General features: G+C 38.0%; 2 protein-coding genes across 2 annotated transcripts; both read left to right on the top strand.

Moving 5' to 3' along the window:
- The first annotated feature begins 2932 nt into the window (after nt 1–2932).
- On the top strand, nt 2933–3877 carry LOC140065908 (olfactory receptor 5AP2-like). The gene has a single exon (XM_072113468.1). The coding sequence runs from the start codon at nt 2933–2935 to the stop codon at nt 3875–3877; it is 945 nt and encodes a 314-aa protein (XP_071969569.1).
- Nucleotides 3878–12221: 8344 nt separating this feature from the next.
- Nucleotides 12222–13157, top strand: LOC140065907 (olfactory receptor 5V1-like). The gene has a single exon (XM_072113467.1). The coding sequence runs from the start codon at nt 12222–12224 to the stop codon at nt 13155–13157; it is 936 nt and encodes a 311-aa protein (XP_071969568.1).
- The last annotated feature ends 13404 nt before the right edge of the window (nt 13158–26561 follow it).

The following is a 26561-nucleotide window of genomic DNA, read 5'->3' as shown; positions in this document are numbered from 1 at the left end:
AATTCTGAAAAAGGCATTTTTAAAATCAGCATAGCACAGGCTACTGAAACCTGTCACCAGCTAAAAATGACCTTCCTGGTGACAGGTACATTTTAAGCATTCTCTCTTTGTCTATCTGCTGTGTAGTGACTGGATATCAAATTTAAGTTAAACAGCTTACTGCAATGGGGGGAAAAAACAAAAAAATAAATAACCGATAAGCTTTTTTCTTTAATAAAATATACAACTCTGTGATATATTTTATTTAAGAAAAAAGCTTATCTGTAATTTAAAAACTACATTGTTTATTGAAGGGAGACTATAGTCTTCACCAAGCGTTTTAATCTGCTGGCAGCATGGTTTGGAGAAATGTGCTATGATTTCCAACTGCCCATTATGCCATATCAAAGAACCTCCCAGGTTAATCCCTACGCTAATACAGTTGGCACACAAAGGATGTGTTCTCAGCATATGGAGCACTGCTAATCCCACTTTTATCACTTTGCTCTTCTTCTAGTATCACCCCATTGTTCAAGATAAATCTCCTGTTAATCTGGTGGAGAATATCAGTGCTACTGGTGGTAAAACCACAACCTTGCTGCCCAAACTACCTCATTAGCATACAGATTCAAATAAGAATTTCTTAGATATAGCATCTTAAAGGCATGTTTGAAATCTCAATGACTTCTTTCTACAGCATGATAACAGCAAATTATAGTGTTTGGGGGAGTTGGTATATCACAAGATTGTTTGCATTCACAGTCTTTTTTAAATGATATCTGTTTTTTATTTTTTTATAGCAAATTTATCAATAAAGATTCTTTTTCAAAGCATCTGCTTTGTGTTGTTATGCTCTCTGACAAAAATAACAGTTTTTCCCTTCCCATTCTCAGGTACCTATACATTTCTGATTTCTAGTTTTTCAGCATTTTCTTATTGGGTTTCTCTGGGTTTAGGAGGGTGATTAGAAAATTAGATTAAAAAATTAGAAAATAACCCCATACATGAATGGAAATTATTGAAGATGTTTTGTACTATACATTGGTCTTAAAGTGCACTGTCCTAAAATATTAAATAAACATTATAATTATTAAAAACTTCTTCAAATCATAAAAAAACAGAAATGCTATGGGGTGGCTGTGGGACAGACAGGAATGAAGTTTCTTTAGTCTGAAGAACTATTATTAGGGAAATGGTTGGTTATGCAGATCGGTGTGACATTGTTTTCAGTTTCGTGTAACTATTCAAACATTTTGGAAGGACATTCATAAATTCATCGTTTTACTGATGGATAAAACTTGGCTCAAAATTTTCCAAAATTACTCTTTTACATAATATAGAGCTAATACATTTAATTCAGCCACTGACATATCATGCAACTAAAATGTGCAAACTGTCTGTGGAATGCTGTTTGTGCAACTTTAAGCAAAAATTAAAAAGCAATATGAAACAAAAAAACTGTAAAATGTGAAAAAATGTAAAATAATAGAAAAACTAAATTTAAAACACAGCCAAAGCACAGATATGCCCTTTATGAGCAAGTCCTATTGCTACTTGAATTTGCACCTCGGGCAGTTTTTCTCTACTTTCATCAGCACTTGAGTGGACTTCACACTTTAATTACATAAGGACTGCAAACAACGGATCATGAACCATTGTTTGTGACCTGATATTGCACACAATCATATCATGTGGGGTCTTAGACTCAAGTTTCTGCTGGTAAAGTGCTAGTAGCAGTCATAAACTGGTTTATGACTCTACAGTCTGGTATGAGTTGCCCGCAACAAAGATACAAATTCAGATTTCTTGATGCAGATTTTGAAACTACTATAAAACTTGATGTGGATTGCAAGGGGAGAAGAACCATTTACCTTTTATAGGTTCTCAACTTTTATGATCTAGTCCTAAACCTGCTTTGCAAAGCCTGATTAAAGTAGGGAGTTCTTGGATTTCTTATTTCCTATTTTATTGTATGTTGATGAGATAATCGGCAAAAATGTCAAAAAGATAAAGTTTATTGGCATTTGGAGAAAGTTTTACAAGTTCTTAGAAATGGTGGTAATAATGGTATAACCAATAAAAGAGAGATTTACGTTATTAGAAGATTGACACAATGATAAAATGTACAAAGTGTATTTCTAATTCTCAAACCCCCAGGTTTAGCTTTAATCTATGAAGCAGTTTAGCAATATCATTTTCCTACAGCATCATACTGTCATACTGTGATGACCATTTTCTGTCCGATCAAGGCTAATGCATGGAGAAGTTTTAACCATAGTGAGATGTGATGCTGTGAGTTTTTGAATTACCGTGGCTGTACTTTATCATGGTGACATGACACTAAATGCATGGCATGTACAGGCAGTTCCCGGGTTACATACAAGATAGGGTCCAAAGGTTTGTTCTTAAGTTCAATTTGTATGTAAGTCGAAACTGTATATTTAATAATTGAAGTTCTAGAATAATTTTTCTCTTTTGTCCCAGTGACAATTGGAGTTTCAAATTTTTTGCTGTAATTGGACCAAGGATTATCAATAAAGCTTCATTACAGACACCTGACAGCTGATCATTGCAGTCTGGGACTGTAGTAAAGCATCCAGAGAACTACATCAGAGGTCACAATGGGCAGAGGGGCCTGTCTGTAACTATGGGTTGTCTGTAAGTTGGGTGTCCTTAAGTAGGGGACCGCCTGTATACTATAATGCAGTATAATTCAATAACTCACTATGATTTTCTGAATTCCATGTATGCAAGGCAATTTAGGCCAGGAAATGTGGCCAACACACGACTCTCAGACAGGACCTGCTGGAATGAATGGATGATGGCACCAGACAACATACCCCCTTTTTTCATGTGTAGCCTTATAAAATACTTAAAAATAGATTTAATTATTTTGAGTTAAAATTTTTATGTGATTCTGTTAATCCTCAGTTATAAAAATATGAAGAATAAAATGCTAAAAAAGAACCAAACAACAACCATAGATTTCATCCTTGTAGGATTTTCCGGGGCTCCTGTTTTCCAGCAATTACTCTTTGTCATATTTTTACTCATCTATGTTATTACAGTAATGGGTAATCTATCCATAGTCTTTGCCTACAAGCTTACTACATCTCTTCACACCCCAATGTATTTCTTTCTTGCCAATTTATCCATTCTGGAGATCTGTTACATTTCTACCACTGTGCCTAAAATGTTGTCAAACTTTCTATCATCCCTTAAGACCATCTCGTTCTCCGGCTGTGTCATACAGATGTACTGTTTTTTGCTCCTGGGTGGAACAGAGTGCTATCTTCTTGCAGTGATGGCCTATGATCGCTATAACGCCATATGTAACCCTCTCTTATATGGGACTATTATGAATAAAAGAATATGCATTCAGCTTGTTGCAGTATCATGGATTGGTGGCGCTATTAACTCTTTAATACACACAAGTCTTACTTTTAGCTTGTCCTTCTGTGGACATAATAAGATCAACCATTTCTTCTGTGACATCCCACCTATAATGCAGTTGGCCTGTACATCAACCTGGATAAATGAGATTGTCCTCCTTGTGGCATGTGGTTGCGTCATTGTCAGCTCTTTTATATTAACCCTTGTATCCTATACACATATCATCGCAACGGTTGTGAAAATAAAGTCAACATCTGGAAGGAAGAAAGTGTTCTCCACATGCTCCTCTCACCTCATGGTTGTGACTTTCTTTTACGGTTCTGCTACTTTTATGTATTTTAGGCCCAAGTCCAGTTACTCAATGGATCAAGATAGGGTGATATCGGCTTTCTATGCCTTCATTGCCCCATTTCTCAATCCCTTCATCTATAGCCTGAGAAATAGTGATGTGAAGGCAGCTGTTAAGCGGATAGTTTGTCTTATAGTTTTAGGTCACAGACATTGAAGGTCCTGGACAATGCTTCTATTGTCCATTGGCTGTGCAGAACTTTATCCAGAAAATATGTTAGGAAACTGTATTATATGCACCTATCCAATATACCTGCATTAACTGAATCTTTACCAAGTAAAGAGAAGCTTCAGGAAACATCCATTTTTAATTTATTCTCTAAACTTATTTTACTCTCCATCAACAGTCCAACCTCTATCCTTGGCTGACATAATATTATTCATAATATAATTCAGACGTATCTAATCTATCTAATGCCTAATATTAAAACTAAGACACAAAGATTGTACCAGAATCTTTTTTTCAGCTTTTTCTTAGCCTTCAGACTCTTCTGTTCCTTCGTTTTTGGATGAATTTGTTGTTTGGTGCTTTAATTTTGGTGTAGTAGAAAGTAAAGTTTTAAAGTAGATTTTTTTATCATAAAATGTTGTTATAAGTAATATGATGTATGATGATGATGTTGAATCACCAGTCTGCTTTCTACCACTCAATCAGGTATTAATTCAGGACAGACATCCTCAATTCTTTTCCAGAGATTTCAGGTACTGCCCAGAGACCGCAAGACAATGACAATAATTGTAGCAGCAATGGTGATAGCTTTGCAGATATAGATGAATGTATTGTCTTACCAAGATGTTATACCTCCATCTATAATTTGCCTCTTCAGCCTCACATCAATCAGCCCTCCTTGACTTCGGTTCTGCATCCCTTCCATTCCTTTATATCCTTCCAACTTTCTAACTTACTGCAGTTTTCCTCACAAATGTGCCAGATGATCGAATACTGACGCACATTTTTTGGTACACCTTTATCATAAAGCATTTGAAACAATTCTTTCGAGTTGCTGTATTAAATGTGTCGCAAACTCCAACTAACCACTAACACACCCCTTTAAGTACACTTCATTTCTGTCTTGTCAGAGTCTTGTCACAGTGCCGCAACACAGAACTGGAGCAGACACTTCTCAAATACATGTAAAAGCTCAGATAGATTGGAACCCCTGTGCCGCTTACCAGGGAATCCTATCCACTCCTGGGCAGCCCCAAGGTCTGCGCGATGCTCTTGGCAGTCAGTCCCCTTCCGGGTCTGACTGTAAATTGTCTGCGCATGTGTCTGCATGCCAGACTGATTACACTGCTCCACAATGAATTAGTATTGTAGAGCAGTGTATTGGAATTGAACCCACGATCAGAGCATCGCTGGTTCAAGTTCAAGTAAGTATAAGTAAAAGAATTTTAAACATTAGAATAATTAATATATAAATACATAAAAATATAAGCCCCTAAAATTTCACTTTCCCATAAAAACACTTAATAAAGTATAAAAAACTCAAAACAAAAAAAAACTCTACATAGTTGGTACTGCCGTGTCCGTAACTGCATAATAAAACAGAATCATTAGTGGACCTGCACAGTAAACACCAGGAAAAAATCCATAAAAACTTTGAAAAAAAAATGTAATTAATAAGCGATAAAAAAAAGTTACGCACTCTAAAATAATACCACTAAAAAGAACAACTCTTCTTGCAAAATATAAGCCCCTGACCAGATTTTTCAGCCATAAAATAAGAAAGTTATGTTTATGAAAAGATGGTGATGCTAAAATGAACAAGATTTTCTCCAAATTAGTTTTTCTTCAGTTCTTCAGTTAAATTGAATACAATACATGAAACCCCCATATATTTGGTGTTGCTGCATCCGTGACAATCTGCAAAATAAAACAAAATCCTTTTTAGACCCGCAAAGGGAACCCCATAAAAAACAACCCCAAAAAACACTCAAAAAAATATAATTTTTAATACCCTTTAAAAATGCTCTAAAAAGTGCTAACAAAGTTTTGAACTATAAAATAAGACCACTAAAAAGAACAGCATTTTTCGCAAAAAAATAAGCCTTTAACCAGATTTCAGTATCAGTGCACTCAGGAGAAATTGGGTATCAAACTTTGTGGAGCCTTTTGCAAATTGCAAATGTTTAATTTGCCACCCAAAATGTGTGTATTTCCAATAATATTACAATTTGCAGAATGCACCTCCATTTTTTTCACCCCTATAAAACACCTAAAGGGTTAACAACCTTCTCAAAAGTTGTTTTTCATACGTTAAGGGGTGTAGTTTAATTTACAAGTCTAGCTATTATTTAGGCCTCTAGCAGTTAATTAAAAGTTGAGCAGGTCCATCTAAATATGGGTTTTGCTGATTTTCCAAAAAAATGTAAAAATGGCACCCAAAATCTGAGCCTCATAACATTCTAGTAAAATAGGTGGTATCTTAAAAAACCATGCCAACATAAAGCAGACAGTTAGGAAATATAAGTTATGAATTTATTTGGGTGCTATGACTATCTGCATCAAAAGTAGGGAATTTAGAGTCCCGAAGTGGTTAAAGTAAGTGCTTGTTTTACCCATGAGATCACAAATCATCAACATCCCCACTTTGCTGTGACTCTTCTCCTATGGGTACATTCACACAGCGGTATGCCCGCCGTGCGGGCATACCGCCGTGTGCTGGAGAGGAGGAGGAGGCAGCCCCTCCTCCCTTCATAGAGAATAGCGGCGCACGGCCGCACACACGCCAAAAGATAGAGCATGCTCTATCTTTTTGCGGTGTGCGGGCCGGATCGGTGCCACACATGTGTGGCACCGCATCTGCGCCGCGCCGCTATTGCCATCTATGGGGACGTACATGCGGCCGCAAGTTTGCGGCCGCATGTACGTCCCCGCAGACGGCCATGTGAATGTGCCCTATCAGGGTGACCTACACAGAAACAGTCTACTACATCAGATTTATTATACAAGATAGGACACTGTGATAAATCAGGTGCAATATAAGCTGATCTGTCTTACCCTACTTGGTTTTGGTTCTGTTTTATGTAGTAGGCTTGGTTCTGGTAAAAATTTTACCAGTTTTCTTTATTATGGTATCTATGTAATGGAGAGCACTGTGATGTGGCTACTGGAGGAGCACTGTGACTTGGCTACTGAAGGAACACTGTGACGGCTCTTGGAGGATCACCTTGACTTGAGCTTTCTGTTTACCCCCAAAGGGCTGATTGTAATGTTATTACTGTATGAATGTAACCACTAAACAGCTTACTTAACTGTTAATGTGTAGCTACAGTTATACAGTAATAAAATGACATTCAGCCCTTTTAAGGCAACCACGAGGCTAATGTGGTCCCCAGTGAAAATGAGTTTGACACCCCTAGACTTAAGACCACATACAAAGAACTTTGCTAACTGCAATACACCCAAAACCACATGATGTTTACGAGTGGAAATGGGAAAGGGAATGAAAATAAAGGGCAGAGGGTGGTGTGTTCACATGCCTGAAACGTTAAGAAAAACAGACACAAAGAGAAGAGTAGGGAGAATGAGAAGGTTCCAATCTTCTAGTCCTTATGTGTCAAGTGAGGCATCTCCTGGAAAACCAAACAGTTCAAACAGTTTATAAGCTGCCAGACATCCCGGAAAGCCGTGTGTGTGCGCACTCAAACAATTCACAAAGCTTATCATGGTACATAAGTGGCACATTTACTTATCCATCCTGCACGATCCCCGAAAGTGAATTGTCCGACCGGAATGCACATGTGCCGTGATTCACGAAGATCGTGTGCCCGATATCCTGCATCTGTCGCTTCCCCGCTCAGGTCCACTGGAGTTCACCTTCCTCTACCTGGTGTATGTAAGTGCATTGTCTGACAACACAAATTGAATCTTAACTGGTTCACGACCGCCTGCTGGGTAGCTGATAGCACATTGTAATGAATTAGGAGGAAAATCCCCATATACTGCCATACTGTAGTATCGATCAGACAACCTAGGGTTAAAGTACCCTAGGGAGTCTGAAAAATAGTAAAAATTAAAAAAAGTTTTTTAAAAAAAATTCTAATAAAAAAAACAAAAAATTCACATCACCCTCCTTTCCCTAGAACGGATATAAATATAAATAAACAGTAAAAATCATAAACACATTAGGTATCAACATGTCCAAAAATGCCTGATCTATCTATACTTACGTTTTTTCACTGCATTTAACCCCGTAACGGAAAATAGCGCCCAAAGTCGAAAATGGCACTTTTTTGCCATTTTGAAAAATATTTTAAAAATCTATAAAAAGTGATCAAAAGGTCAAACAGTCCTAAAAATGATATCATTGAAAATATAATCAAATATCACAAAAAAATGACACCAGCCACAGCTCCGTACAAAATTTTAAAAAAAACTTTTTGTATAGGAGATTTTAATTTTTGTAAATGAATGAAAACATTATAAAACCTATATAAATTTTGTATCCCCATGATCGTACCGACTCAAAGAATAAAGTAGACATGTCATTTGGGGCGCACAGTGAAAGCTGTAATATCCAAGCCCACAAGAAAACGGCGCAAATGTATTTTTTCACCATTTTCACTGCATTTGGATTTTTTTTCCTGCTTCCCAGTACACGGCATGGAATATACAATGCCATCACTATGAAGTGCAATTTGTTATGCAGAAAACAAGCCATCACACAGCTCTTTAAGTGTAAAAATAAAATAGTTATAGATTTTTGAAGGTGGAGAGTGAAAAATGGAAATGAAAAAACCGGTTAAATCCCACGATCAGTCCGAATCAGTTGGATTGTCCAACGGCCTGCCCCCCAATTTCTGTCATGTGAAAGCAAAATCCGATCGCGTGCAGCACAATCCCCCACTCAATACCAGTCACAGTGGCGCAAACCCCGAAAATGTCATGAAGTCCGACGGAAATGCGATCCGGCGACCCTTAGTAAATAAGTCTCACAGTCTCTGAGTGCATGTTTCAAGTCGTCCAACAAAGCCTGAGAAAAGGTGCACTCCCAAAACAGTTGCAGAGGAGGTTTCCTTCTTGTGCAGACACCTGGGGTCATATAGGGCAGTACTGGGTAGCTCAAGTTGCGAGCATGCATGAAAAACAGGAGGGGTAGATCCCCCTGGATAGGTTCTATTCAGCAAGTTTTGTTCTATCACTGTTTCTATGCACTAAACATCAGATCATTTAAAACCTCAACACCAGTGGTTCTCAACCTTCCTCACGCAGCAACCCTCATGTTGTGGTGACCATCAATCATAAAATTTAGTTGCTACTTCATAACTGTCCCCAGTAGCCACAGCAGGGATGCCCCCAGTAGCCAGCAGTCACAGCAAAGATGCCCCCATTACCTAACAGTCACAGTGATACCCCACAGTGGCCAGCAGTCAAAAATACTTAAAAACAGTCTGACCGGAGCTCCTTTTGTGTCTCTTCAATGTTTTTTTGACAAATCCACGATATCGTTCCACTCTCACTCCTTAGGAACTTCTCTGGTATAGTTCTACACAAATAGGCATTAAGATGCAGCAACGCCCAGTTAGCTAGCCAGCAACGCCCCGGAAGAAACCGTGGTAGCAAAACCCTGGGTCGGGCGAACTAGCGAGACTGGCATCCGCATGGTGTATTTTATATGCACATTTTTACTTTTGTTTTGTGAGTAACTTTTTATCTAAATAAATTTTACTTGGTTGGACATACTACACTATTGCTGCTTAAATCTTTTCTACAGTAGCCCCGTAGTGGTTACGAGATATAAGAAAACGCAGCTGAATCGTCTGAACAGTGGTCTATTTTCATCTTAATGCCTATTTGTGTGGAACTACACCAGAGAAGTTCCTAAGGAGTGAGAGTGGAACGATATCGTGGATTTGTCAAAAAAAACATTGAAGAGACACAATAGGAGCTCTGGTCAGACTGTTTTTATATATACTTTATCTTTGGACCTGGGATCGGTCCGCGACTGTGGGGTAGCTCTTAATAGGACATAGTGTACAACTCAGTATATTCCAAGTCAAGAATACTTTTTTACCTGAGTAATGTCTCAATCCCTATGACTTCTAGCAGAAATGAAGAGTGCCTTGCTCTTTATTTATCTCATGGATAAATAAAGATCAAGAACTATAGAAGTGCTGGATTTCCTGTTTATTTTCTTGAAGTTTTCTCAAGTGCCTGCAGCCAGAGGGAATGCAATGCTTTTCACTCATCAATATGATGCAGAAATAAGGGTAGTTTATGCTCTTGTGCTTTCTGGAATACACTTGGTATACCATAATCCCTTATACAATACATTGCAGTACTTCTGTACTGCAATGTATTTTATCTGTGATTGTTACACTGACACAGTTCGTCAGTTACACTCACAGTTTTGGACAGGGCCTAAAAGCTATGAGTACATTGCAGTCAAAGAGGTCTTGTACAGAGGTCCTACTACCATTGCAACCCCTGGCATCCCACGGCCCGTAGTGTGACAGAGTGACTTTCACTCTCCTTAGCTGCCATGATCAAGTTTGAATGCAGCAGCTACAGGGTTAAACTGCCCTGCATGAAGAATTCTCTGTACTAGGCAAATGCAGAAGGGACCTTGCTGTGTATAACGACCGGTATCCTGCTGCTGATCAACACACACTCTCACAGCCAGATCACAAGGACAAGAATGCTCGTCCTAATGCAGCAACAGCCTACTAGTAAGGATGAGCATTTTCGTCTTTGGTCGCAATCTGTTAAATATATATTTTATTATCAAATTGTTCCAGAAATTTTGTAGAAAACAACTCTACGAAAAATACCAACAAAGTCATACAATTATGCAGGAAAGATCTGTTTAAGCAAAAACTTTTTATGAAGTTTCTCTACTTTTCTACACGTAATCAGCATCCCCGTCATTCCCCCAAGAGGATCTATTAGTCCCAATAGAAATTCATAACACATTTTAATAATATCCGTCACATCATGGCACTGCCAAACCAACATTCAACACGAGATGTGTTACATGTGAAGCTCCACTTGTGATCTTTTATCTTGTGACATTCATAGGAAAGACTTGTTTGCACACAATCCTTTCCTTTTCAGACAAGACAACCAATGAAGGTTGCAGAGGTGAGTCCTTGAAATATCTATTCATTCTGTCCTATTTCATATTTATGGCTTTTGGACTGCACATTCTGTTATATACTGACTGAATCTGCCATTTGACACCATTTATTTAATCTTCTATTTTACTTACTATTTTATAGAGAATTGCAAGTCAATGTACTGCTGTAAGATAACTAAATTGAGCAGATTATTCCACTTCACATAGGTCTAGTGTAAAATGAATGACAAAATTTGTAATATTAACAAAGATACGCCAAAAATAAGAACGGGACAGTGGCTACATAACATTCTGCATAACATTCTGCATAGCACAAATAATATATAGGTATTACACAGTATCTGATATATATACAGGGACACATACATGAAAATAGATGAAACATTTTTTCAAGACTGTTGGCCCAAGATACACCTTGTTATTTGTAATAGACGAATAATAGATGTATAATAGTCTATATTTACTGCCTTACTATCAAATAGGAGAGAATTTATGAATGGAAATGTACCCAGGTTGTAGAGCATTTCATAGAATGGCTTTAACATTTTTTTGACTTTTTGTACAGTAGCTGTGCCCTGTTTGACTGAAAGTACACTTGTTTTGTAAAGCGGTCAACTTTTCTGGATTATTTGACAATTTGCTTTGCAAAAGTCCCAAAAAAGGAAAACTGATTAAAGTTAAGAAACCTATTTATAGGAAATGCAGATCCACCATGTTTTGTGATCTTGTGTTAGAATCGAACTGCAGACCCTCTAAAGACACTCCCCAAAAAAATGTACAAAATTGGAGGAGATTTTTTATGCCTTCTCTGTCAGTTTTGTGGCGGAGAATGCATGTAAATCTCCCCATCTTCCCATTTTACAGTGGTTTTCACCATGCGCGCCACTTTGGGTGTGGCAGGGAGGTCCTGGGTGGAGGCTAGAGTATAAATCTCTTAGATCTCTTTTAGTAGATCTGGGACACCATGGGAAATTTAAAAATTCCCCCATTGTGTCTGATCCTGAGGAACCAAATGACCTTGGTGCTGAACCAGTTAAAGGGGTTTGTCCATAAAATAAAGTTCTCAAATTTTTATGCACTAGTGAAGCCTACAAAATAAGGATAATTTTTAACCCCCTACTTACAATTGTTCTCAGTTTTATTGCTGTTTTAGATCCTATTACTCAGTGATGGTCAGTGTAAAATTCCAGAGTGTGGGTGGGGACTCTATAAGCAGACACCTCATGATTCCACTCCACTGTGTGCTGACAATGTGGTTAGATTATAAGGCTACAGGTTTTTATACACTTTTATTTAGCTTCTGATCATTCTACTAGTATCCGCCATATAGAAAAAGTGAGATTAGACAGATCAGATGAGAAATTATGAGATCCGTTACAATTCATTAATAAGAGTATTTGGATTATTCCTCAGATTTAAATGAACCAAACTACAATTAAAGAATTCATCCTTCTAGGATTTTCCGGGGCTCCAGTTTTCCAACATTTATTATTTGCAGTATTTTTGCTTATCTATGCTACCACAGTAACAGGAAATATATCCATAGTCTTTGCCTACAGACTTTCTCCATCTCTTCACACCCCAATGTACTTCTTTCTTGCCAATTTATCATTACTAGAGATCTGTTACATTTCTACCACTGTGCCCAAAATGCTGTCAGACTTTCTATCAACCCGGAAGACCATTGCATTATCCGGCTGTGTCATACAGATGTTCTCGTGTTTCCTCCTGGGTGGGACAGAGTGCTATCTTCTTGCAGTGATGGCCTATGATCGCTATAACGCCATATGTAACCCTCTCTTATATGGGACTATTATGAATAAAAGAATATGCATTCAGCTTGTTGCAGTATCATGGATTGGTGGCGCTATTAACTCTTTAATACACACAAGTCTTACTTTTAGCTTGTCCTTCTGTGGGCATAATAAGATCAACCATTTCTTCTGTGACATCCCACCTATAATGCAGTTGGCCTGTACATCAACCTGGATAAATGAAATTGTCCTCTTCGTGGCCTGTGGCTGCGTTATTGTCAGCTCCTTTTTATTAACCCTTGTATCCTATACACACATCATCGCAACAGTTGTGAAAATAAAGTCAACATCTGGAAGGAAGAAAATGTTCTCCACATGCTCCTCTCACCTCATTGTTGTGAGTTTGTTTTACGGTTCTGCTACTTTTATGTATTTTCGGCCTAAGTCCAGTCACTCAATGGATCAAGATAGAGTTATATCTGCCTTATATGCCTTCATTGCCCCATTGTTCAATCCCTTCATCTATAGCCTGAGAAATAGTGAAGTCAAGGCAGCATTTAAAACGATTGTTTGTCATATAGTTGTAGTCATGAGATATTAAACCATTTTTTAGAGTAGCAATCGTGTTCATTGATTTAATATATAACTACACAGTCCTTAGTCAAAGAAGTATTTCAACATTCAATATTAACAGCATTTTGTAAGGAAAGACCATCAATGTCTGATCTGTGTGGAGCCAACTCCCAGTCCCACATAGATCAGCTAAACAGGGAGTGCAAGGCCATGAACAGAATCTTCTGTGATCACTGTAGTGGCTGGGAGTAGTACCTGCAGCTGTGGCTGCAATGCACAGTATACAAATGGAATTTATTGGCTCCCCCAATCAAACGTCTGTGGGTTTCCTGAGGTTATTTAAAGAGAACAAACCACACACATTACCTTTTAGATGTTTGTACAAGCTCCACTTATGCCTCTATCCATGGGATTAGAGCCAGCATTCTTTTAACCCTTTCAGGACCTGGCCCTTTTTTGTTTTTTCATTTTCAATTTTTACTCCCCATGATCAAAAATCCATAACTTTTTTATTTTTCCATGTACAGAGCTGTGTGATGGCTTATTTTCTGCGTAACAAATTGCACTTCATAGAGATGGTATTGAATATTCCATGCCGTGTACTAGGAAGCGGGAAAAAAATTCCAAATGCAGTGAAATTGGTAAAAAAACGCATTTGTGCCGCCTTCTTGTGGGCTTGGATCTTACGGATTTCACTGTGCGCCCCAAATGACATGTCTACTTTATTCTTTGGGTCGGTACGATTACAGGGATACCAAATTTGTATAGGTTTTATAATGTTTTCATACATTTAAAAAAATTAAAACCTCCTGTACAAACATTTTTTGGGGGATTTTGCCATCTTCTGGTGCTAATAACTTTTTTATACTTTGGTGTACTGAGCTGTGGGTGGTGTCGTTTTTTGCGGATTTTGATGACGTTTACAATGTTATCAATTTTAGGACTGTTCGACCTTGTGATCACTTTTTATAGAATTTTTAAATTTTTTTAAATGACAAAAAAGTGCCCTTTTTCGACTTTGCTGATAGCACATTGTAATGCATGGGTTAACCCGAAGTAGCCTCAGGTCTTCGCGAGACCCGAGGTTACCATGGCGTCGGATCGCCGCTCCCCGTGACATCATCGGGGAGATGGCGCCGCCATCCTTTTGAAGCCGCCGGCAGCATTGCCGGCGGCAATCGAGGTGAAAACACCCGCGATCGGTCCTAGCAATATGCAGCAAAGACTTACCGGCTATGGAGAGGGCTCAGCGCGTGAGCCCTCTCCATGCACCCGCGGCTGACCCGTGACGTGCTATTATGTCACGGGTCGTGAAAGGGTTAAAAAAGACTTTTATTTATGTTCTCTGTTCCAGTCATGGAGGCAGGAAGCTGCAGTATACACTCAAGCTACCCCACACTCCTTGCCGACAGTGCTAGCCTGGCTGAAGAGAATTCCTAACAGAGGGGTGAAGAGCAAAGATCATTTCTCCTCACATAGCCAGCATCACTCTTAACCCCCATGTTCCCGAGGGAGTGGTAAATATTATCTCGGAGCCAAGTCACACAAATCCACTGTTGCCCTCACCTCCTCCCTTCAGGAATTCTCTTGAGCTGGCTTAGCAGCATCAGTGAATATGTGGGCTAGCTTGACTGTATACTGTAGCTCCCCCCTTCCATCAAAAAATACTTTTTAGAAGAATGTTGGCTGTAATCCCATCAATTAGGCATTAGTGGAACATGTATAAAGACATCTAAAAAGGTACTTTGTGTGGTTTGTGGGGGAAGGACGGAGGTCGCTGATGCCAGGTTCTCATTAATCGGTTTTATTTAATGTTTCTCATATCAGACAACCCAATCTTGAAACTCATTATCTTATTCCAAGTTTTTCTTTTTGTTCGGTCATAAAATCTGCAACTTACTGGAAAAGGCTTTTTTCTATGAGACAAGTTGTACTATTTGTAGTACCTTATCAAATTAAATGTATTAACTGCTTCTTGTGGGGATATAAATATATGTTTTACTGTTATACAAGAAAAGCAGTTCTTAAAAAATTATTCGTTTTTTGTTTTGTCATCTTTTTAAAGTAAATGGACTTCTTTTGGAGGAACTTGTCAGGATTCAGGATGCTTGAATCCTCTGGACCACTGTCGGAGGTGGTACTAGCCGACACCTGGGACCCTAGTCTAAGTGGCACCTGGTCTTCACCAGAGCCAGCCGCAAAGCGGGTTGGACTTGCTGTGGCAAGGTAGCACCAGGTCGTTCCACAGGTGCGACTAGCCAGCGGTGGCAGCCGAGGTACCTTAGCAGGAGACGGTCTGGAGGTCAGGTCAAGGCAGGCAGCAGAGATGCAAGGTGAAGTCTAATCTGGGGTCAGCAACGGGAGGTCCAGGCACACGGGACACAGGACACAGGAACTCAGGAGCAGGAACACAGGATACACAGGAATACACAGGAAGACAGGAGACACAGCAACGCAGGATAATCGCTTGGCAGATTTTTCTAAGGCTGTGAGGCACAAAGATCCAGCATGATTTGCAGGAAGAGGCAGGCTTAAATAGAATTTGTGAAATTGACCAGCGTCAATTAATGGCACACTGACCCTTTAAATTTAGAGAAGCCCTAGGAGTCAGGGAAGCGCACGCACAGTGGACGGGATCGTGACAGGAGCCAGGATGGGTAAGGTGCACACAACGTGCTGGCAAGGGCAAAGGAGCATGGGTGAGCCTGTCTTTGCGGCGTATTGCAGCAAAGGCTTACCAGTAATACCCGCAATCGGTGCTAGCAGCGATCGCCTGTGTTTTCCCGCCGATCACCGCCGGCAGCTTAAAAAAGATGGCGATGCATTAGCGTCGCCACCTTTCCGCGGATTGTTGCTCCCCGTGACATCATCGGGGAGAGGTGATCCATCGCCATGACAGACTCTGGTCTGTCTCGTTTTAACCCAATGAATTTAATGAATGAAGAGGAAAATCCCCATATACTGCCATACTGTAGTATGGCAGCATATGATAGGATCGATCAGACAACCTAGGGTTAAAGTACCCTAAAAATTAAAATCCCTAGAACTGATATAAATATTAATAAACAGTAAAAATGCTAAACACATTAGGTATCGCCACGTCTGAAAATGCCTGATCTATTAAAATATAATAACAGTTTTTCACTGCATTTTACCCCGTAATGGAAAATAGCGTCCGAAGTCGAAATGTCACTTTTTTGCTATTTTGAAAAATATTACAAAAATCTATAAAAAGTGATCAAAAGGTCGCACAGTCCTAAAACTTACAGCTCCGTACACCAACGTATGAAAAAAAAAAAGTTATAGATTTTTGAAGGTGGTGGGTGAAAAATGGAAGTGAAAAAACTAAAATGTCGTTAAGGGTTTAAACTTAGAAATACAAAAAATGTGGGGCTTCACTTCATATTTTATCTCTTATCATAATAAAATTATTTAAATGGGTTAAGTGTGATTTTCATTTTTATTTTTTTAATATTTTTTTATTTTATCTTAGGAAGAATTTAGAAGGAACTTTCGTTTTAAATACACTGCCTCTGCATTGTGCATTTGGCTGCCATGGCAATTATGAGATGTTTTTTCTTACATTATTATTTTATTATAATATTTACAAAAAGAAGACAGCAAAAGGAAAAAAAATCCATATTTCGTACAAGTCAGTCAGTACAGTTAAATTACAATACAAATATGATCAAAAGAAAAAAAAGAGAGAAAAAAGGAAGAAAAGTGTATAAAGTGTTCCTTCAATATTAAAATCTTGTCACAGATATCTAGACCAGAAGTCCCAGCATTTTAATGACTTCCTTTTACCTATTACATCACCATTGCACATATAGATTTCACAATCTCTCAGTTTATTCATCCCCAAAATAACATTTTCAATCACGGGTATGGAGTCACTTTTCCAATTCTTTTGAATTTACATAGGAGCTGTCAAGCATAGCCTAAAGAAAATTCCTCTGTGTTCCTTGTCTATTAAAATATTTAATAAGTTAAGAATGTTAAGTAGGAACAACTCAGGGGTAGTTGGTAGCTTCTCCTTACACAGTCCTTCAAACAAACTCTGCCTCCAAAACTCCTTGATAAGTGGACAACTCCACAGTAAATGGAGGAAGTCTGCTGGTTCTTCACAGCCTCTCCAGCATATGTTAGAATAGTTATCGCATATATTAGCCAACTTGTTAGGGGGCAAATACCACCATGATATAATCTTGCTGAAGCCTTCACTGTGGTTAAGACAGTTTAAACTCCTTATTACCTCGTTTAGTGAGGAAAGCCAGACTTTTAGTGAAATGGTCCTCCCTATGTCCGATTCCCACTTTAGCGTATAGGTTAATTTGTTATTTAAATGGCTGACAGTGATCATATCCCTGTAGATATGGAGATTCCACATTTATATTTGTTTTCTGCATTCAAAAATTGTATGCATTTCGGCAAGTTTGTATTGTCAGTAAGTAGCAATTTCTGAACTTAAAAATGATTCTATTTTTTTATAGATGAGGTATTCGCCCTTAGGTATATAATACTTTTGATAAATCTCCGCAAAGGACATTAATATTTCCTCTTTAAAGATATCATCTAATAAATGGATATTTCCGTAGCTCCACTTAGTCAATGACAAGTCTGGGATACATAAATTTAAAACGTTTAGTTTGACCTCATGTCTCGCCAGAGACAGCCCTTTTCTCTGTGAATGATAAGAATGCCAAGCCGTTAACATCGCCCTTGTAGTATCTAATATGATCATATTAATAGAACCCTCTAACCACTCCCCAACTATTAAGCTATTCGGAGGTGTCTTCCTTAGCACCTCTTCTTCTATGGATATCTACTTTTTATTCTTTGTATCTTTCCAAAAAAGTTTAATTGGTTCTATATGTATAGCATTGTGATATTGCAACAAATTTGGGTAAGCTACTCCTCCTAGGAATTTAGGCCCATAAAGCGTGTCTTTAGGTAGCCTTAGGGGTTTCCCTTTCCAGATTTATCTATCAATGTATTTTTGCAGCCTTTTAATTTCTTCCTTTGGGAAGGTTAATGGAATACATCTCATATAGTAAAAGATTATAGGGACTATATTTCTTTTAACTGCTGCTATTTTATTTAGCCATGTCAGGCGATATTTCTTCAGATAATTTATTATATTATTTACTTTATTATTGAGTTCTACAAAATTATTTTTGATAGTACCTTCAAGTGTACCTGCCAATTGTATGCCAAGTTACTGAAATCCCTCTGCCGACCATAAATATGTAAATTTATCTCTGATCTCTGATCTATAGCCGGAGTTCCATTTAGTAGCAATAGTTTGCTTTTACTTTCATTAATTTTATGATACGATACTTGTGAAAATTTTTTGAACAAGCGTCTTAAAAGTGGCAAGTGATCTAACCGGTTTTCACATGAAATAATTATATCATCCGCATAGAGAGCAATTATATATTCTGACTCTTTTGTACTTATCCCTTTTATATCTTTATTGGTTCTGATCGCCTGTGCACACGGTTCTATAAAAATGTTAAATAAAAGGGACGAGAGCGGGCAGCCCTGGCAGACGCTGTTAGCAATCATAAATTTTTCGGAGCAAAACCCCAAATTGCTTATAAAGGCCCCAGGTCATCTGTAGAGGCTTAATACCATATTAATAAAGCCTAAGGGGAATCCAAACTTCACCAATACCACTTCCAGGAAACCCCAGTGCGCCCTGTCGAAAACCTTTTCAGCATCAATCGGCAGGAGTGCACTTGGGGTCTCTCCCGTCTTTGCCACCTGGATCAAATCCATTATTCTACAGGTGGCATGTCTGGTTTGGCTTCCTGGCATAAACCCCGATTGATCGTTCAAAATGATCAACGGGTTAATTTTAGCTAACCTTTCAGATATCCGGGGAGAGGAGGCCATATGCCGTGCCATATGCCGTGAAAAGATAGGACATGTCCTATCTTTTCAGGGCTACAGTACAGTGCCGAACATGTGCTGCACTGTACCGTTCCGTACGGCGCCGCATGGCCATTGCCGGCCTATGGAGGATGTATATACGTCGCTGTATATACGTCCCCCATACAGCCATCTGAATGTAGCCTTAGAGACACTTATAGACCCCAGAGACAACCAGATGCTGAGCCTAATGAGCACCCACAACCTGGTCAAAGAGTTGGTGCACGGCATGTGCTGCTTATAAGCCCTATCCGAAGTGGTAGGTTTCCTTTAACACCTTAGGTGTTTTATAGGGGTTAAAACAAAATGGAGGTGCAGTCTACAAATTGTAATATTTTGGGTAGAAAATTAAACATTTACAATCAAATTGTAAATTCTTTTCTTTTTTTAATGTGGACATATAGTGGCTTATTCTTTTGCCACATGAGAGACACTTTTTTGGTACATAATATTAGGGCATCTATAGCTAATTGATAGATTTTATTAACTCTTTGTTTGTGGAGAAAATGGAAATCATCAATTTTTGGTAAAATGTTTTTTTTTTTTTTGGGCCATTCACCATACCATAAAAATTATATGTTATTTTTATTCTATAGATTGCTATGATTATGGAGATATTTCATTTATATGGCTTTTTGTATTTTTTCCCAATTTTACTAGTTTGGAAACAATCTTGTAAATTTTACCATCGCCATCTTTTCAGAGGCATAATGTTTTTATTTTTCATAAATTTTTTTATTTAAAAAATAATTTTTTTTCAGAAGGTTTTTTGGGGTTTCATTTTCAAAGCGTGTCCAATAACTATTCTGCTTTATTTTTCAGATTGTTACGGACGCAACGATACCAAATAGTTTTTTTTTGTGTATTTGTGTTTTTATACTTTATTAAGTGTTTCTATGGAAAAAGGGCCATTTGAGGACCTATTATTTTATTTATTTTCTTTTTTCTTCTATGGTTCAAGTTCAATACACTGCGCTACAATAGTAATGTATTGTAGAGCAGTGTAAACTGTCTGGCATGCTGTCACATGCTTAGATAGTTTGCAATCACACCTGGAAGAAGTCTGACTGCTGCTTGCCTCGGGAAGCCCGGGGCACTTAGAAGACTTCGGGGCTGCCCTAAAGAGGATCGGATCCCCCTGGTAAGTGGCACCACAGGGTCTGATCCTTAGTGGGAAGACCCTTACATTTAAAGGGATAACACTCTCAATTGGAGATGTTAGTCGGGAACACGGGTGTTAGAACGTGGTGTCAGCTGTAATATACAGCTGACATCCGCTGCTGCTGGTGCCGGCTCTACTTGTAAGCTGGTGCCAGAAGCTGGACGTAACACCACTTCCCAGTGCTGATAGTATCTTCATGCAAGGATGTACTCTTACATCTGTGTGTTCAATGCTTTTATAATGCTAACTTGTTTTGGTCCAGCCAATTTCTAGTGATGGCACTGAATGCAGCACATCCCTTAGTTCTACGTATAAATGATTCTATCACTTCATTCCACTGATTAAAAGTTATGACAGGTCAGAGGCTGTGTAGAAAATAGTTACCATTTCTATGTCTGTGAAAATAACTGATCCATGAATACTGTAGAGCAGCATGGACATGGTGACCGGCTACCTTATTTACCTATCCTAATAACTGTTCCATAAACTGCTATAGAAAGCAAGTTTGTAAACAATATTCATAACAAAGTTGTGGTATGACCTTTATGATAAAGAACATACTTTGATGTTCACCTCTGTTTCTGCTTATAATTACCCCCCTGGGCACCAAAACGCCACCTATGAGGTTTACAGTTACCATCGAGGTAATTAAAACATATATTAAAGTGTAACTTAACTTTTGACAACCTTGTAAATCAATAGTACACATTATAATAATGAGATTTGTAATATACTTTATTAAAGAAATATGTTCTTGTGTACTACTTTATACCCTTAATTTCTTCTTCATTTGAGCAGTTTGTATAAATCAGCATTCTCTCTATTATACCACTGAAAGCTAAAAAGATAAAGGAATCTGATAAAGTGTATAATGACTTAACTCTTTACTTACAGCTCGTGGACAGTCTAATCACCACAGAGAGCTGAATGGAAATATTCTCCAGGTATAGAGTTATCCATTAGCCTCCTTATCTGTCTGACTTGAAGTCAGAAGGTTTTCAGATACACTGCTCATTACAGAAGGAAGAGCGCAAAGAAGCATTACTTTTTTACATAAAAATAATGCAAAACATGTGGAGCTCGTGCCTGACTGCAATTGGGATAAGCCCCTCTCCCCGCAGGCTTTGTATGAACGCAGCCTTATAGCCAAGGCTGTTATTGACATGACAACACCCAATTTCGTCATGCCTTTTCATTTTGATCAGGAAAAAAGGGTTTTTAGGTTTTACATTTTTATGTTATTCAATATAAAACAGGGTTAATAATTACAGTTTTGTGAGCCTTGGAGACCACAACCGGAACAGCAAAAGCTCTGCTCATATCACTGCCAGACTCCTGCTCTGATATCAGGTCCTCAGCTTCTGATCCTGTGTAACTACCACAATACAACGGTATGTTGTTTTGCTGGAATACACAGAAGTTAAAACAGTTGTGTCAACAGCAAAAACTTGCTACAGCCTCTCGATGCAATTTATACCAGGACAACAAAAACCATGTAGAAAAATATTTAAAAACTTGACAGATATCTTATCAATCATTCAAAGGCTATTTATGCCTATGCTTTCCTAAACATACGTTTAAGGCCACATAAGACAGAGTGTATACGTAGTTTTACTAATGTTTTTTATTTTTATGTACAGATTGAGGCAGTTCAAGTCGCGCTAATTCAACATGAAACATGAACGTGACATAAATTTTGCAGATGGTTCCCGTTCCACTTCAGTGCCTTCTGCTTATTAGAGTCTACTTTTTTCTGCATAATTAGAAGACTTTTCTGTTTCCATTCCAGGAAGATGTTATTTTAACTTTGTGTGACTGAGGACCTTGCTGCCATGTTTGTCTTATTCTAAAGATTTATATGTAGACATTTAGACTATGATACATGCAATTTAGACAAACAATTGATGAATGACTGGTGCTATACACTGCACCTAATTTAGAAGATTTGACAGGTTGTGTTATTAATATTTATTATATGATTAAATAGCCAATGTGGTACCAAAATTCCAAAATAAAGGTTTGCCAAAAATGATCTATTACAGATTGGGGCACATTTACTAAGCTCCTTGCGCCGGGTTTCTGTCCGACTTCGCATGTTCTTTCTAGTACAAACTGCTCGCACATTTATTTAAGAAGTGTCTGCACCACATTCATGTGACACAAAATTTTGCACTGAAGGTGGCGTTCCGGTGCTCAGTTGGACCATGTGCCAGATTTAACATGCAAATTCCGACAGAACTGTGCTGCACGCCCCAACGGTTCACCAAAAAAAAGTAGTGCATCAGATTCATGAAGAACGCCGCCGGAAATCCTAAATCTGGTGCCCCTGCACACTACACAGGCAAACTACACATACAGCAGTTTGCACTGTTATTAGTAAATGTGCCCCAATGTCTTTATTCTACTAGGCAGCATACCATGAACTGGTTATGGAGGACCGTGATGTCAGTGGAAATACCTGGAGTCATCTAGCTTGGGACACTTGCCCTGCAATGACTTTACTGTAATGGGGAAATCACACTATTTGTCACACATTTGTATTGAAAGATATGTCATTATTATTATAATGCAATAAATGTATTGCACCTATAAATGTTGAATATTATAAAATATCTAAAGATGACCTCTCATAAGGATTAAAATGTTTGGCCACATTCTTTACTTGACTTTTTTAAAATGTTATAATCTTTATTTGAATAATATTGAAAAGGTTACATTTATTTCTGAAGTAGATGCAATTTCTTATTTTAAAAATGCACAGTGATATATGCATACATACATTAATTATCAGTTTAAGAAAAACTTTACATAAACTCATCAATAAACTTATTGGGGTAAGGAAAATAATGCCTAAGCACCCAATGGCACATGGAACAACCTCTAACTGATCCAAACACATAGAACTATCTTCTATACCAATGCTATAAGCTCCGTGTAGAGAGGAGTCACTCTTAGAAGCTGAAGGGGTGTCCTACCTGGCCTTTGTAGCATCTTTATCCAGGCTTTTGATATCAAATTAAAGGTGAGAATCTCATCCTTTAACCCCTTGCCGCTGAAGCCACTTTTCACCTTCCTGACACGGCCCTATTTTCCAAATTTGACATGTATCAATTCATATGAAGATAACTTTTGGACGCTTTAACATAACCCTCTGATTTTGAGATTGGTTTTTTTGTGACACATTGTTCTTTATGTTAGTTGAAAAATTTGTGTGCTAATTTTTGCGTTTGGTTATGAAAAAAATGGAAATTTGGTGAAAATTTTGAAAAAAATGCTATTTTCAAACTTTGGAAATTTCTACTTTTCAAGCAGATTGTCATATCCCCAAATAACTTAATAACTAACATTAACCTAAAGTCTTCTTTATGTTAGCATGATTTTTTAAGCATATTAGACTTTTTTTTAGGAAGATAGGAGGCTTATAACTATACAAGTGATTTTTCTGATTTTTGTGAAAATCGACAAAATCTATGTTTTGCAGGACTAGATAAGTTTCATGTGACTATGAGAGGCCTAAATGAGAGAAAACACCCTTTAATGACCCAATTTTAGAAACTGTACCCCTCAAAGAATGTAAAACAACTTTTATGAAAGTTGTTAACCCTTTAATGGTTTCACAGGAGTTAAAACAAAATCAGGTACAATTTTAAAATTTAATTTTTTTATAGCCAACAGTATGCCAACACCCAGATTGTTTGTGAGAAGAGTTGTTCTTTTTTAAGTGCAAAACATTTTCTAATCACTTTTTATTATTAATTTAAAAAAATAAATAAATGTGTTTTTTTGTGTATTTGTGTTTTTTATACTTTATTAAGTGTTTGTATGGAAAAAGGGTCATTTGAGGGGCTTTTACTTTGTTTATTTTCTATTTTCTTCTTTGGTTCAAGTTCAATACACAATAGTAATGTATTGTAGAGTATTGTAGAGCAGTGTAAACTGTCTGGCATGCTGTCACATGCTTAGACAGTTTACAATCACACCTGGAAGAAGTCTGACTGTTGCTTGCGTCGGGAAGCCCGGGGCACTTGGTCGGATCACCAGTCTGATCCTTAGGGGGAAGACCCTTACATGTAAAGGGTTAACACTCTCAATCGGAGTCGTTAGTTGGGAATGTGGGTGTTAGAACGCAGAGTCAGCTGCTGGTGCCAGATCTACATGTGAGCTGGGGCCAGAAGCTGGATGTAATAGCTTGTACCAGTGCAGATAATATCTTCATGCAAAGATGTACACTTACACCCTTGTGTGCATAGGGGTTAAATGCTTTTATCATGCTAACTTGTTTTGGTCCAGTCAATTTCTAGTGATGGCACTGAATGCAGCACATCCCTTAGTTCACTTCATTACAATGATTAAAAGTTATGACGTCACAAGTTGTGTAGAAAATAGTTACCATTTCAATGTCTGTGAAAATAACTGATCCATGAATACTGTAGAGCAGCATGGACATGGTGACCAGCTACCTTATTGACCTATCGTAATAACTGTTCTGTAAACTGCTATAGCAAGCAAGTTTATAAACAATATTCATAACAAAGTTGTGGTATGATCTTTATGACAAAGAACTTTCTTTGATGTTCACCTCTGTTTCTGCTTATAATTACCCCCCTGGGCACCAACACGCCACCTATGAGGTTTGCAGTTACCATCATTGAGGTAATTAAAACATATTTTAAAGTGTAACTAAACTTTTGACAATCTTGTAAATCAATAGTACATATTATAAAAATGAAATTTGTAATATACTTTATTAAAGAAATATGTTCTTGCGTACCACTTTATACCCTTAATTTCTTCTTCATTTGAGCAGTTTGTATAAATCAGCATTCTCTCTATTATATCACTGAAAGCTAAAAAGATAAAGGAATCTGATAAAGTGTATAATGACTTAACTCTTTACTTACAGCTCGTGGACAGTCTAATCACCACAGAGAGCTGAATGGAAATATTCTCCAGGTATAGAGTTATTCATTAGCCTCCTTATCTGTCTGACGTGAAGTAGATACACTGCTCATTACAGAAGGAAGAGTGCAAATAAGCATTATTTTTTAACATGAAAAAAATGTAAAACATATGGAGCTTGTGCCTGACTGCAATTGGGATAAGCCCCTCTCCCCGCAGGCTTTGTATGAATGCAGCCTTATATGAATGCAGCCTTATAGCAAGGACTGTTATTGACATGAAGACACCCAATGTGTCATGCCTTCTCATTTTGATCAGGAAAAAAGGGATTTTAGGTTGTACATTTTTATGTTATTTAATATAATACAGGGTTAATAGTTGCAGTTTTGTGAGCCTTAGAGACCACAGCCGGAACAGCAAAAGCTCTGCTCATATCACTGCCGGACTCCTGCTCTGATATCATGTGCTCAGCTTCTGATCCTGTGTAACTACCACAATACAACGGTAAGTTGTTTTGCGGGAATACACAGAAGTTAAAACAGTTGTGTCAACAGCAAAAACTTGCTACAGCCTCTGGATGCAATATATACCAGGACAACAATTTTAAAGCACATTAAACACTTTAGACAGATACATACTAAGTGGCCCCCAAAAACCATGCAGAAAAATTGAAAAACTTGACGGATATCTTATCAATCATTCAAAGGCTATTTATGCCTATGCTTTTCCAAACATACGTGTAAAGGCCACATTATGGAGGACTGTGATGTCAGTGGAAATACCTGGAGTCATCTGGCTGTGGACACTTGCCCTGCAATGACTTTACTGTAATGGGGAAATCACACTATTTGTCACACATTTGTACTGAAAAAGATTTCATTATTATTATAATGCAATAAATGTATTGCACCTATAAATGCAGTGTATTATAAAAAATCTAAAGATGACCTCTCATAAGGATTAAAATGTTTGGCCACATTCTTTACTTGACTTTTTGAAAATGTTATAATCTTTATTTGAATAAAAGGTTACATTCATTTCTGAAGTAGATTCAATTTCTTATTTAAAAAAATTCATATGATAGATGAATAGACGATATGCATACATACCGTATATACTCGTGTATAAGCCGAGTTTTGCAGCACAAAAAATGTGCTGAAAAACGTCCCCTTGGCTTATACGCGAGTCAAGTCAGTAAAAATTACTTTTAAAAATAAACTTATATACTTACCCTCCGGTGGCCCCGATGCGCAGCGCTGCTCACGCGGCTTGTCTTCTTTCTTCTGCGTCATACTAGGCGCCGGCCTGGGAGAGAGCAATGGCGGCGCTGAGCAGAAGAAGGAAGACGGGCACAGAAGCCTGAAGACGAGCCGCGCGGACATCGGGGGAGCAGCGCTGCGCATCGGGGCCACCGGAGGGTGAGTATATAAGTTTTTT

The sequence above is a fragment of the Engystomops pustulosus genome, chromosome 6 (assembly GCF_040894005.1).
Source record: "Engystomops pustulosus chromosome 6, aEngPut4.maternal, whole genome shotgun sequence".
Taxonomy (NCBI): Eukaryota; Metazoa; Chordata; class Amphibia; order Anura; family Leptodactylidae; genus Engystomops; species Engystomops pustulosus.
The sequence above is the reverse complement of the archived record's forward strand: the minus strand, read 5'-3'. Positions and strand labels throughout refer to the sequence as shown.

Excerpts from the sequence above, each read along its gene's own strand:
- LOC140065908 (XM_072113468.1), top strand. The coding sequence starts at position 2,933 with ATGCTAAAAAAGAACCAAACAACAACCATAGATTTCATCCTTGTAGGA.
- LOC140065907 (XM_072113467.1), top strand. The coding sequence starts at position 12,222 with ATGAACCAAACTACAATTAAAGAATTCATCCTTCTAGGATTTTCCGGG.